At 39.8% G+C, this 14,037-nt stretch overlaps 1 protein-coding gene and 1 long non-coding RNA gene across 2 annotated transcripts; both read left to right on the top strand.

Annotated features, from left to right (window-relative positions):
• Positions 1 to 3,678: 3,678 nt before the first annotated feature.
• KHDRBS1 (KH RNA binding domain containing, signal transduction associated 1) lies at positions 3,679 to 9,755 on the top strand. The gene is made up of 9 exons (XM_053454762.1): positions 3,679 to 3,890; positions 6,555 to 6,682; positions 7,134 to 7,250; positions 7,490 to 7,636; positions 8,085 to 8,233; positions 8,321 to 8,516; positions 8,593 to 8,660; positions 8,792 to 8,850; positions 9,157 to 9,755. Exons 1-9 carry the CDS (start codon positions 3,797 to 3,799, stop codon positions 9,255 to 9,257), a joined length of 1,059 nt encoding a protein of 352 aa, XP_053310737.1. The 5' UTR covers positions 3,679 to 3,796; the 3' UTR covers positions 9,258 to 9,755.
• Positions 9,756 to 10,335: 580 nt separating this feature from the next.
• LOC128472806 (uncharacterized) lies at positions 10,336 to 13,105 on the top strand. Its single transcript, XR_008346215.1, has 3 exons — positions 10,336 to 11,363; positions 12,559 to 12,621; positions 12,716 to 13,105. It is a non-coding gene; the product is annotated as an uncharacterized LOC128472806 (long non-coding RNA).
• The last annotated feature ends 932 nt before the right edge of the window (positions 13,106 to 14,037 follow it).

Raw genomic sequence — 14,037 nt, 5'->3', positions numbered from 1 at the left:
TCCATAGGGGCTTCTTGGGACGCGGTTTTTGTGTGTGTGTGTGTGTGTGTGTGTGTGTGTGTGTGTGTGTGTGTGTGTGTGTGTGTGTGTGTGTGTGTGTGTGTGTGTGTGTGTGTGTGTGTGTGTGTGTGTGTGTGTGTGTGTGTGTGTGTGTGTGTGTGTGTGTGTGTGTGTGTAGGATTGCTAACAGCAATCACACTCCTATCATGCCCATGCAACCAGTATATGCTGCCATGGTGGGGACGGGTCTTGGTTTTGGTGAGGAAGGGAGTTAGCTCTTATGGACGTCCCCCTCCTTGCAGGGAAGACCAAGAAGATCCAGCCCTCCTGCAAGCCTTCTGGCTCGGGAGGGAAGGGGTAGCATACCTCTTCGGGGAGTGCATCCCTACAAGGAAAATAAAAAGGAGATCTGGTGTCCGTCGTGGGCTTATTAACATATATATAATTTTTTTTTTAACAATTCCATTATCACACTCATTCCCCTTACCCCTCCAATTTCTTTTCACACTGACTAAACTAATTTATGATCACTGCTGTGACCTTATTGGTCTTTATCATTGTCTTTAACCCATATACTGCTCGACTGAATTTATTCATAGACTAGACATTGCATATACAAAGCATGTTGGTTTTTTTCTGCTGATGTCTCCAGGAGGATTAAAACCCAGTCCTCACTCCCTTGATCCCCCAGCCCTAGGACCTCTGTCATGCCCTCCTTTCCAATCCACACCCCCATCCTCATCAGGTGTTTTTCCAGCCACTAGATCTGTGCCCCTGGAAATCCTAAATGTTTTTCTCCTGTATAATGTGATTCTTCGCTCTTTTTTCAGGTATGCTGTTTTGGTTATAGCCAGTACACAAATACCACCATTGTATAATACCACCATTGTATAATGTATAATATAAACTTGATGTTTGTGTTCTGTGCTGCGTTGATGTTTGCCTTGTATGTAATTTATGTTTGGTATTTGAATAAAACTTCTTATCTCAGGGCTTCTCGAAGCAACAGACAAAAAGAAGAGGTCACACGTGGTGACCACAAATCTAGAACTCCCTTCAATTGATGCTCCCTTACAAAGAGGTGAAAGAGAGCTACCCTGACTAACCCCAGAGAAAACCGCGAAGGGGTCAGTTTTCCCAACACCGTGCTGCAAATCTCAAGGTACATCAGGTTAACGTAGGAATAGAATATCATTCTTAGTCCAAACCTCCGCTCCACCTAACCCATAAATCCATGGGGCCGTCATTGGAATGTTTTTCTCTTGATCCAAGCTGACCGGAGTGGCGTCGACACAATGGTCCTTTGATGTAGTAGATTGTGTCTCTGAAGAGGGCCAGGCTGTCTGTGATTTGGCACTCTGGAACGCTACAGGTCTGGTTGGGGGTTGCTAGTAGCTAGGGGTGTGTGTTTGGGTGTTGGTGTGGCAGAACCTGTCCAGGGGTGTTTGTTTGGGCGTTGGTGTGGCAGAGCCTGTCCTGGTGTGTGTGTGGCAGAGCCCTGTCCTGGTGTGTGGCTGTCAGGGTGGCAGAGCATTTCCTGGTGTATGTGTTTGGGTGTTGGTGTGGCAGAGACTGTCCTGGTGTGTCTATTTGGTCATCTGTTTCCTGGCACTTACCTTATTCCAGGCATGTCCAAAGTCCGGCCCGAGGGCCAATTGCGACCCGCGTTCCGGACTGATAAGGCCCCACTGATAAGTTGCCCAAATATAGATCTGTTTTTTTTTATATTAAAGGCAGAGTGATTTAACACCTGTTTAGATTTGTCATCCAAGTCACAAAATGAAAAGTATGCCGTTTTCAATAAACTTTGCATAAAATAGTTACGGTAATTTTGCATTTAATTTTAATGGTTCAAAGAATGTCGGGTAAAATGGTCGGCCCTCGATTTCTAGCCACACCTCCTTCCGGCCGCAGCGGAAGTTGTCTACGCGAATTGCGTAGACATCTACACACTGCCCCAGCTGCACACCGGGGACTCTGAAGTACCGGTAAGTGGGGCGGGGGGGGTTGAGGCAGGAGGATCCAGATCCCCTGCAGCTGCGGGGGATCTGGATCTTAGTCGTCTCATAGTCAGACTTTGAGGTCTGATTATAAAACGACCCCGATTATAAGACGAGGGGTATTTTTCAGAGCATTTGCTCTGAAAAAAACCTCGTCTTATAATCGAGCAAATACGGTATATATTTATATACATACGTTAGACATGCATTTTTAACTGCATAATATATACTTATCTTACTTATGAAGTAAAGACTGTGATTGAAATATGACTTCAAAATAACAGCTGAACTGGCAGTTTCTTTAATATTATCCCCTTCTGCTGATATATATATATAAATTAGACCCTGCTACAGATATATATTAATATTAGACCCTGCTGTCAATACAATTTATATTGATAAAACTGGACCCTACGCAAGCATTTCCTTGGGCCCCGCTCCACGCTCCCTAGCATGCAACCACTCCCTCCGCTCCCACATCGGAAAATAGGTATAGATCAAATAAATACATAAAACAGCACTTGCATGTATAGATCAACTGAATAAGTCATACAAACCTAACTACATACATAAATAATGTATGGAAACATCGCATAGCAGGGATAGATCAACACATTAACACACAAACCCAGCTTTGCATGTATAGATCAATTGAAATTCACATGTGAACTCAGCATTGAAGGCTTAGAATCAGATATACAAATCCTGTATTTGCAGGTATACAATAATAATGTATGGAAACATAGCATTGCAGGTATAGCATTGTCCCGGACAATCCGGGATGTGTGGTCACCCTAATGGGAACATCGATACCAGCATTTACTGCAATGATGGATGTTGTATAAAATGCACATAAAAATAAGTTTAAAATATATATATATATGGGCAAATCGAACTGGCCAGCTTCACATATGGCCCATATAAGACATGGGTGTAGGATGACTAGATTTAGAAGAAAAAAAAGTGTTTGTTCTTTTTTTAAAAAATAAGTGAAAATGGTGAAATGGTTTTCCCCAAAATTTTCACCATGTTTTATTATTTGCTTTAGTAAATTAGTTATGATAAAAATAATGGAATCTAAAAAAAACAATATATAATTTGTGTGGGTAAATGAGAACATTACCGCTAAACAGAGCACCTCAGAAATATTACAACACTCTCTGTAACAAAGGGTGAAAACATTTAAAAAGCCACCCGGTCCTTAAAGGGGATAAACCAGGAATCTAATTTAACTGATATTTTTAAGATTGTGTTAATAAAAGTTATATTGCTTAAGAGTTGTTCCAACCACCACACGTTTAGTTGATTTTTTAATCCATTCTCTACTCTAGCAGCTAAAGCACAAGGGCGCGATATATCATTGTCTGGCCACGTGGTACACAGCAGTAAAGATTACGCTGCCGACCCTCGCTGAAAATGTATACAATTTTTCACACAACTGATTGTGTCCAACTCAATATCCACTGTTAAGGTTGTGTAATTGCTGTTTGGTTTTTAATAATGATTTTATAATGCGCCATAACGCAGCCCATTTTTTCCACCCAGTAGCTCCGCAGCGCCAGAGCTCCGGAATCCAGAGCGGAAATCACGTGCCCAACAACTCTCACCTCCTCCAATCTCAGAAAGGACGTTTATTTTCCCCCCTCTCGGCGATTTCGCGGTTAGTTACGTCATTTCCCGTGGGCGGTTTCTGTTCTCGACTTTATCTGCTGAGGAGGCGGTGCCGGGCTGGAAATAGAAGTGTGTGAGCGGCTGTTGTGTGTACGGGTGCAGGGTGAAGTGAACACGCGGACAAAATGGAGACCGAGTCAAAGTATTTACCGGAGCTTTTGGCAGAGAAGGACAGTCTGGACCCTTCCTTCACACATGCAATGGGCCTGCTTAACGACGGTGAGCACGGTTGGGACGGGATGGGTGAGGTGCGCTGCATGGCTCTACAGAGCCCACGGCGCGGCCTTGTTATTGAATGAAGCCTTCTGCCCGTATTGTTCGTGTGTACATGTAGGGTTACGCGTGTTCTCGGGCTGTGTAAGGAATCCGGGGGTGCCATAATGTTGTGGTTATTTAATGGAAGAGACATGGCGATCGGTATTGAGGGAGGTGCGCTGCTGCATGGGGGTGGGGTGGCGTGGCGTGGCGAGGTCTCTCCGTTATGAACGAGCGTGGAAATTGGGAATGTGCTCTGGGGCCTGTGTTAAGGGGGGATGGCGTATTCCCATGTTCCGTGTGACCGTGTCCAGCCCCAATGTAATGGGGCATCGGAAATTTTTTTAACAGCTAATTCAGGCCGTCAATGCTAAACCTTCCCATCTACACGCCGTTTGTAAGATTTTGCCCCCTCCAATGTAAATGAAGTTATATTTTAGCTCTGTTACCTGTTTTTTGGGGGGTTTTTTTGCAAAGAAAAACAAAATTCCTTCTGGTTTTGTGCCATGAATCAACCCTGAGGCCTCCTTTGTTCGTTGTTTTTGATAAATTAAAGCAGAGTCATAATAGACTTGCCAGTGTACACTATGTGTTGCAGTGCTACACCCCTACTTCTAATGTAAACATCTATTATTTCTCCTTGTAATTACCAGACCCCAGGTCTTTTTTTTTTATTGTACGTTAAAATAAAACACACTTGTACCACCAAGCTTTCTTTGTCCACAGTTGATAGTATTGATAGAGGCCTATGCCTGTTGATTGCAGTACAGCTTTTATTGGCAAAGGCATTCATGTTGTATATATCCCATACACCTCTATTCATGCTTTAGAGCGCAATCTTTACCACCATGTCATGTAGCGGAGCTGTTAATGTAACAGATGTGTATATATTGCGCCAAAGCCCGAGGGTGTTTATTTCTCTTAAATCGGCATGCTACTATTTCCTAGATGAAACCTTATATAGCATCCTGCTGCTCTGTCTATGTTGCATGTTTTTGCAGGCTTTCCAGACTGTTTGCTTCTCACAAAGAACAAAGCCAGAGATCCTCCACCACCCCCTCTGTTGCTTGCATCTGCTCTTTTGTCCGAGAGGGAGCTGTGTTTTGGCTGTTGTTTAGGACATCCCAACACAATGGCTGGTTTTGATACATAAATATAATTTAGAGCTTTTGCTGATTGGTTTCTGTTCAGCAAATTAATACAACTCTATCAAGTGATGGCTAAGTACTGTATATAAAACAGGGAATTGGTGCTGGCGAAAGTACCACTGAATGCCAAGCATTCAGACAACAAAGTGAATATTCAACTCATTTGTTTCTTCCACATCTCGACTATGAAATATCCAGGCTTGTATTTAAGGATGTATATCCATCTATTAGAATGCCAGATTATACTAAACGTCTTCCGGGTTGGCCATAATATACTAAATTCCAAATCTGACTTTGTATATATCTGCCACGCTTATTAACTATAGAATCCTAAACTGACATTTAAGGTCTGTTTCTGGGTTATGGTTTTACATAGGGGTGGTATTTACTTTATTGGCATAACCGGCAAGTGCTGTAACCATTTTAATATTAGTCCTTTGCCATTTGTTTCTCCTCCTCTGTAAAGCCCGATGGATTCATGCTTTACTTGTCAATCAGAAAAGTGAACCAGTGATCAAGTGTAGGGCCACAGTGGATACTAGGTCCAGATTTTTACCTTTTGGGCTGCATTCCTCATAAGTGTATCTGCATGCTTTTTCTCCCTCCCCTGGCCAAAATCAGGGAGAGCACTGAAGTCTTCAAGGAGTGGTGGTGGCGGTGGCCAAAAGGCACAACCCACATCTTCTGTCTTTAGGGACCCAGCTGCACGATTGCATTTCAGTGACTGAAATCAAAATCCATACGTAAACAAAAAATAGCGCTCGGGAATAGTTTAAAGTGATGTATTACTGGCCCAGCCTATGGATGGCGATTAAAAAAAAAAAAAATCCATTCAACCGCCAGCCATCGGCCAATTTTAGTGGGAGCTGAAAAACGGTAACTGTGTAAATGGTACCAATCTAGGCAGCGATGTGTGCTGAACACTAGTGGACCAAACCGGGTGGATCCATTGCATAGGGAAAGTAAGAAAATTGTAATGTCTTGTTTTTATTGAGGAATGTGCTTTGGGATTGACCTAGACAACAAGGTGGACTTAATGGGAATAGTCTTTTATGAATTACTTGGAATGGTTGTAATAACGACTCATATTGTGTGTGTGTGTGTGCTTGCAATATCTGAATTAAAGTTCTTACACTTACACTAAGAATTTTTGTTAACTTTAGGCAGATCATATGACCGTTCCAGTGAAAGATTACTGGTGCATAGTAATGTTTGCTTTTGTAGTGGCTTTGCTATGTGTATAGCTGTAGTTTATAATCTTGAAACATTAGCTACTGGTGCCCCTTTTCTTGTTTTTGCATGCTTTGTCAGATATCAATGCGGTATTGCAGTAATATTTGGTGTTTTACTGCTACCGAGTAACAAATCCATATTACTTGTAGCTGTATGTCTTTTTACAATCTGGTGAGCTGACATGTTTTTATGTGTGATCTGATCTGGTCTCCAAAACCTAAAATGTTTGTCCCCATATTTTCTGCAGAAATTGAAAGGATCAAGAAGGGAGGTGAACCCAAGAAAGAAGAAGAGGATGCATATCTCGATTTATTTTCTCATAAAAACATGAAACTTAAAGAGCGTGTTCTGATCCCTGTCAAACTGTACCCAAAGGTGAGACATTTGATACACAAATGGACAGTATCATGAATTTCACACCCTGGTAACTCCACATAAACACACAAGTCTTTCAGTCTAGTAAAGTATAACTAAACAAAATAGGCTGTTTCCCAATGCAGGAGAAAAGGTAACACTACATAAAAAATCTTTTGGTTTTTCTGTGTGGAGGAAAGAGGACTAAATTTGGACCTGTGATTCCCCAGGACCCACAGAATGCACTGTAGTTAATTCTTAAACCAAGTAGTCTATAGGAATAACAGCGTTGCCTGGCCAAACGAGTTACCCATCTGACAAATCTGCTTTCGCTTGCTTAGCTATCTTTGCAAATGAGGATCATAAGAAGTGTTTGAGATTTCCTATCACTGCAGTTCCTAAACGCCTGCTCTGGCACATCTTCATCATTTTTCTCTGCTAACTTTTTACAACCTCTTTCTTTTTCTCCTAGTTTAATTTTGTTGGAAAGATCCTGGGACCACAAGGTAACACAATAAAGAGGCTGCAGGAGGAAACTGGAGCCAAAATTTCTGTACTGGGAAAGGGATCAATGAGAGACAAGGCAAAGGTAGGCCTTAATGTCCTATTTCTGTATCTTGCTCTTTCTCTGTACATTGCTCGATGCTACATAAAAGCAATATGTATACACTGTTCAGAGGTAGGGATGTTTCCCCAGTAGAAGTTATTGATGCCCCCTTTAGATCTTATAGCACTTGGCTATTTAACTATGTGTTCTGTTTGCTTAGGATGACTGTTTACAAAAAATCTGCATGGCTTTATAATTTTTTTTTTTTTTTTCACTTTCAGGAAGAGGAGCTCCGCAAAGGAGGGGACCCCAAATATAGTCACCTAAACATGGACCTGCATGTGTTCATTGAAGTCTTTGGCCCACCTTGCGAAGCATACACACGTATGGCACATGCTATGGAGGAGGTCAAGAAGTTTCTTGTTCCGGTATGTACAAGGAAGATCTCAAACAAATCACCGTTGCTTACTCTGTGTTCCTGGGGCTTTACATTTAGTGCTACCTGTTTGTTGATGGAAAAACAGTGCTGTACGATTATTGCCAATGAATATTAAATACATCTTATTTCGGCATACTAGACAAAACATTTTATCAAGCTTCTGACTCAATGTCTTTCATATGAGAAAATCTCTGTTGGTGCAGTTAATGTTTATGTTGTAGGTAATTTCTATATTGAGTGCAGCCCATTTTGCAGTAGAGCTGAAGTTAATTTTTTGAGTTCCGCTTTTGATGGAATGCATCACTGACTGCTACAGTATTCTTGTGGGGGGAATATTAAGGCATATGTTCTGTGGGGAATTTTTGGTTTGGTCTCCTAAGTCAATACAAACATGTCTCTTTTTATCCACAAGCTGAATTTTTTTTTCTATTCTGCAGGACATGATGGATGATATCTGTCAGGAACAATTTTTGGAACTGTCTTACCTGAATGGTGCTCCACCAGAACAAGCCCGTGGTGGAGGAAGAGGTGGCCCCACAAGAGGCAGAGGAGGGCCCCCACCTGCTGCTGCTGTTCCTCCTGCAAGGTACTAGCTAAAATGTAAATACACTTTTAAAAACTCAAATTGGTTTCCCACTAAAGGCACTTTAACCATCATTGTGACTCTTCTCAGAGGTAGAGCTGGACCCCTACGTTCTCTTGTTCCAAGGGGCGCACCTGGACGAGGCACAATAGCCCGTGGTTCCAGTGTCAGCAGAACTGTGGCTCCCACCCCAGCAAGCAGGGGCACGCCTTCAGGAAGGGCACGGGCTGGATCCATTCAGAGGATTTCCTTGCCTCCTCCAGCTCAAGAGTCCTATGATGACTATGTAAGTCACAACTACAAATACCATGTAATGCTGGGGAAATTGATGTTGTGTGATTCATATATAAATATATTTTTAGGGCTATGATGATTCATATGCTGACCAGAGCTATGAGAGTTATGAAGGATATTACAATCAAAACCAAGGGTGAGTGTCGCATGTTTTTTTGTTCTTTTTTGAAAGTGGCCTAAGTATCATTCTGTGGTAAAAATGAAGCTATCCTTGCTCCTAGAATTGTCACTAATATAGCTGGATGTTTTTTTTGTTTTTTTCTTCAGTGATACAGAATATTATGACTACGGGCATGGTGAGGGACCAGAATCGTATGAAGGTTATGGTAAGTGACTTCTTGTGTGGATTTTATGTTTGTATTATAGCTCCAGTGACTCTGTACTTATATTAGATTAGTGGGATAGGCTGTCAACACAAGAATGTAATTTTTTTAATCAAAGTACGAGATACCTGAGTTCAGTTATTGAGTGGCTCAGAAGTGTCAGTTGATTTACTGTATGCCAAGCACTGCTTGATTTGACAGACTTACATGGAAATATTGCTGTAACTATTAATACCTAATGACCTGCAGCGTTTAGTATCATTCAAAGGTTTATCTAGGCTAATGATTTGAGTTCCTCCTTTTCCTTAGGCCAAGACAATTGGAATGGATCACGGCCCTCCTTAAAATTGCCTTCGTCTCACCCTCCGAAAGGTGGCACTTACAGAGATCATCCCTACCGACGCTTTTGAGACTCTGCTCATCCAAACCTTATTTACTGACATGTTGTGCCCCGGGACTTCCTGTTCCTTAACCCACACACAAGTAAATTCTGTGCTCTGTGACCCCCTTCATCTCCTCAAACCTTCCCTCCTGAAATCCTTCTCATAGGACTGCTTTTAAATCAGATAATTATCCAAACGTTTTTTAAGTTTATTTTGGTGACAATATTAACACTATTTTTTTTTCAATTGTTTAAAAAGAAAAGAGGAAAAAAAAAAACTTTAAAATTCCAATATGCTTTTCATGTAAAAAGTTGTTAAAATGTAGTTTTTCAAAGTGACTGACTGCTCCAAACTGAAAGTTCCTAACAAAACATTTAATGTTAGCTGTAGTGTAACTGTTCTGAACAAAGCTGCATTTCAAAATCCCTTTCAGCAAGTTGCAAATTAGTGTAATTAGCTGTAATATTGTATGCTGTTTTAAAACAAGCTTCTGACTTTGTAATTAAATTCCTCTTTGTTATCAAATCGTATGGTTGGATCTTTGTTAATGTTGTCTTAATTCACCATTGCACGAATAGGGAGGCAGAAGTGTAGTGTGTTTGGAAATCTCAGCATTTCACCAAGCACAGCATGGGATTGTGGGACACTTCCATTTTAAACTTGCAGATAATGTTTAATAGTCATGGAGTCCCCATTAACTGAATTCTTGTAAAACACAATTCTAAATCTGCATAAATGACCCATATCAGTATTTCTACATTCGAATGCAGTGAACAGTCTGCAGTTATATAAACGCTGCACTGAGTGCATTGGGAAACAAAGTAGTTAATTTGTGCTTAAACAATATTAACAATGTGGCTAAGGTTGTAAGTTAAACAAACCATTTATGTATTAGGAAGTGTGTTGCCTGCATAAATAGGGTAATTTTCTCTACTTATTTGCAGCTGTTGTGAATAAAACATAAGAAAACTGTTTCCTTTTTAAAAAGTAAACTTTGGTACTTGTGGTTTCTTAAAAAAAAAAAAAAAAAACTTGTGCAATACTGGAGAAGAGAGAATCTCGTGTATTGTACATTGTTGCATGCCATTGGTGCTTTCAAATAAAACGTCCACTTTGTGGTTTTTCTAACATTAAAAGGCATACCTGTTTTAACAATACCTCAGTTTAAATACTAAAGGTATTGGGTCAATGCTAAAAACTATACATTGCAGCTATATTCCTGGGGCTCCCCCCAAAGGGAAATAAGCCCTACAAACTGTTGGCCAGTGTTTTGAATCAACAGCTACTCTCTAGTTTATATTTAAATGGTGGTTTTATGTTTTGCTTCCCTATTCATAAATTTAGTGGAAGAGCTTCTGCAGTCCTTAGTGCAGGGGTGTGATGAGTGGATATGTGGAATAAGCTTTCTAACAGAAGATGACCCCAAAAAGAAAACAAAAAACCAAAACACAAACTTTAAAAGCAAGGACAAAATAAACTTGTTATTTATAGTCTAACGGGATAAAGGCCGGAGATTTCCCAGTGGGATGTGGACATCGTACAATTGCCAAGGTTCCTAAACCTTTAGAAAGAAAAGAGAATTTCTGCGAGACATTCAGGATGTGTAAATCATGCATCGCAAACAAGGTAACAGCATTCCCTAATATTGCTCACCACACGTTAATGTGTCCTGAGCAGTGTAACCACCTTCCTGTTTACAGCATCACTTGTATCCAGGCTGTAGCCTGTGGTCCTGTGTTTGCTTTATGGTTAAACTGCACAGGCTGTGAATGTTAATTTTAATCTCCCATATAAACTGTCAGCAGATTATTCCATATCAGCTTTAAAAGCCATTATGTCTAAAACACATTTAATTGAAACAATATTCTTTTTAATGTAATGTAATAAGTTTTCCAAGCTGCATATAATGTCAGTAGAATTAATTGTACAATTTCAATAACTAAAAATCTGCTCAGTTACTTAAAATAAAAAGCAAAAAAAAGTCCCTTCCTCTGCCAAACTGTTGCTTTTCCTACATTTTTTTTGTTTTATTATAAACTTCACAGGGTTTTGGGTTGGGGCCAAAGCCTATGTCCAGAGCTGACTTTTTGTTCTTGTTTTACAGGTGCCATGTTTTGACAGGCTCTCTGACAGGTGAGCGACGGTGCTTTTCCCTCTAGATGCCATCTTCTACTGGAATGCTTTAATCAACTTTCCATTCCTTTCATAATATAAAACCAATACATCCCATTGCCCAGCTCTGCTAAATTTCTACACTCCAAATTCACGCCAATACTGGGTTACAAAGATGCCATGAAATGAGTATTTCTTGCTTAATCGGTTCTTGTCTTAGATTTAGGCTATATTAATGCCCATCCAATTGCCTTATGTAAAATAGTACTCTATGAATTCTATGGTTTTACATATAAGGACATAACAATCATCTGTTCCTTAGATGGACACATGACGCATTACACTGTCATAATTTATTCAACAAAAATAAAGCCAAAATGGAGAAGCCATGTGTGAAGCTAAGTACGCCCTTACTGCTTCCACAAAAAGAGTTGCATTTTGTAATGAACCTGATCACACTTTCATAATGTTTCAACTCATGAAAAAAGTGGGGGTTAAAGCCTACTGTGATGGCATGGAAGAGCATTTCTAAAGTAGCATTGCTGGCTCCAGTGTGCACCCATTTCAGGTGCAGGTGGCATGTGATTGTTGTGATCACCAACGCATGCAGTTACATCACAGAATAGTAACCATGATAAGAGCACAAAGTATGCAGTCATGGGGGTAAATTGTGATTAATAAGAGTTTGGAATATTGCACTAAGTTTCTGGAAAGTAAGCTTAAATCATTAGTCTAATTGTAGGTTTCATTAAACAGAACACTTCCAGTGACTGTAGTTGACGGTACCTTTTTGGTCAAACCTACCAAAGTGCATTGTGAATGGAGATGAAAACATTTTTTTAACGTATCTGTCCTTACAGATACCATTGTTGTCTGGTGTGCTTCAGGAAAGTATATACATCAGACTTTTATTATGGACAAGTATATACAGTGCTGCACAACCCCCATCGTTAAGGGTCATTGTCGCAAGCAATAGAATAATTTTGTATCTTTGCTAAAAGCCAAACTGGCTCTTCCCAAGCTGGGAAATTAAAACTGACCTTTTTAGGCCCTGGAGAACTGGAGTTGTGCACCTCTGAGTATATTCATGTAACTAAAAGTAAGTGTACAGGTGTGAAAAAGTAACTAAAGATGCCTGGTTTGTTACCAGATTAGTGTTTAGCAGTTTTATAGTACATATGTTTGCAGTATGTGACTGTATTTTTTCTATTCACAGAATTTGAAGTACCAGCAGTGTTATTCCTGAACACTTAGTTGGACTCAATTTATTTCCCACCAGGTATAGTACTGTGAATCAGAATTCTGTGCGTTCTGCTGTAGCCTCACAATATAGCAAAACATGTTAACGTTTTTTCTTTTTAATATCTTTGCAGGGATTAAGTTGTCCAGCTTTCAGACATAACATTTGCCTCGGGTCATGAATTCAAGGAAGTCAATATCTTACAGCCTAGTACTATCTTGTTAATGTGGCAGTCTTTTAGCAAGAATGAAAGTGTTCTACAAACACAGCACATGAATAAAATAGTTAAATGTGCATTAAGTGGTTGGGGTGCCTTAATCCCTCCCAGCCACTTTTTTTATTGGTAAAGTTATATTATCGCTGGCTTTTTGTAATGTAGATAACATGCATAGAAAATTTGCCAGAACTTGAAGACTGGAATAATGCAACATGTCATAATAATGTTCTAATAACACTAAACCAGCACTGTATTGAAGTAGGCAGCAACTTTTTTTTTTTTGTAATAAATTTTTCAGTTTCCTTATTTGTGTGTGCGCATTTTTTTTTTTTTTACCTAGACTTTACACAGTGCTTCACTTTTCTTTTACTTTGTGTCACGTTATCCGTTGAACAATTCTTTAAAGCAAAGATAAATTGTCAAGAGACGTAAGCCCACAAAATGTTAAGTTTATGGGGGGGGAATTGTAAACTTTGACATTACTGGTAGATAAATTTGAGGTTGTATTGTAATCGACACCTCTGCTGCTTGTTTCCGTGCTGAATAATGCAATCGGCTATAAAGACAGACAGCATTTACATATTGTTTTTTTCACCAACAACGGATCCCAAGAGATCCAACAAACTATAATAGTCTTAATACGGTGCAATTTACGTCTTTCCGTCTAGACTCTAGCAGAAAACAATTCTTCCATTGGTTTTAACATTTCTGCGGTGCCCGTATTTAGCTGTCATTTACTTCTCTCTTGTTTTATTGTACCCACACAAGTTGTTTTTCAGAACAAGAGGAGCATATATTCATCTACAAAAGCTATAATATTTAGAAATACCCACATTTATTATGGTTTTAAGTATAAATAGTGTTTTGCTAAAAAAAAAAAATCTTTCAAATCTGGTAATCCTGTCCCCCTGTCATATTTGGGACATCTTTGGGGGTTAATGGAATTGGCCAGCTTCAAACCATACATATACCATTCCCCCCCCCCCATTTTGATATCTGGTCTGTCTGCGTCCTGTTTAGGACATCTGTGAACCCGCCCAATTTAATTTACCCCATCAAACGATGCATTTTTTTTTAAAACTAGATACCCTGTGGGTATTTCAAATGATAGTATTTTAACTTTACATGCCAGGATTTCTGGTAACATGCAGCACTAGGCTTGGCACTTGCTCATTAAAAAAAATATATATATATATATATATATTTTTAGACTGATGGTGACATCACTGCACAATTTG

This window comes from Spea bombifrons, chromosome 2 (genome assembly GCF_027358695.1).
Source record: "Spea bombifrons isolate aSpeBom1 chromosome 2, aSpeBom1.2.pri, whole genome shotgun sequence".
NCBI classification, from domain to species: domain Eukaryota; kingdom Metazoa; phylum Chordata; class Amphibia; order Anura; family Pelobatidae; genus Spea; species Spea bombifrons.
Note: the sequence above shows the minus strand (reverse complement) of the source record. Positions and strands in the feature narration are given on the sequence as shown.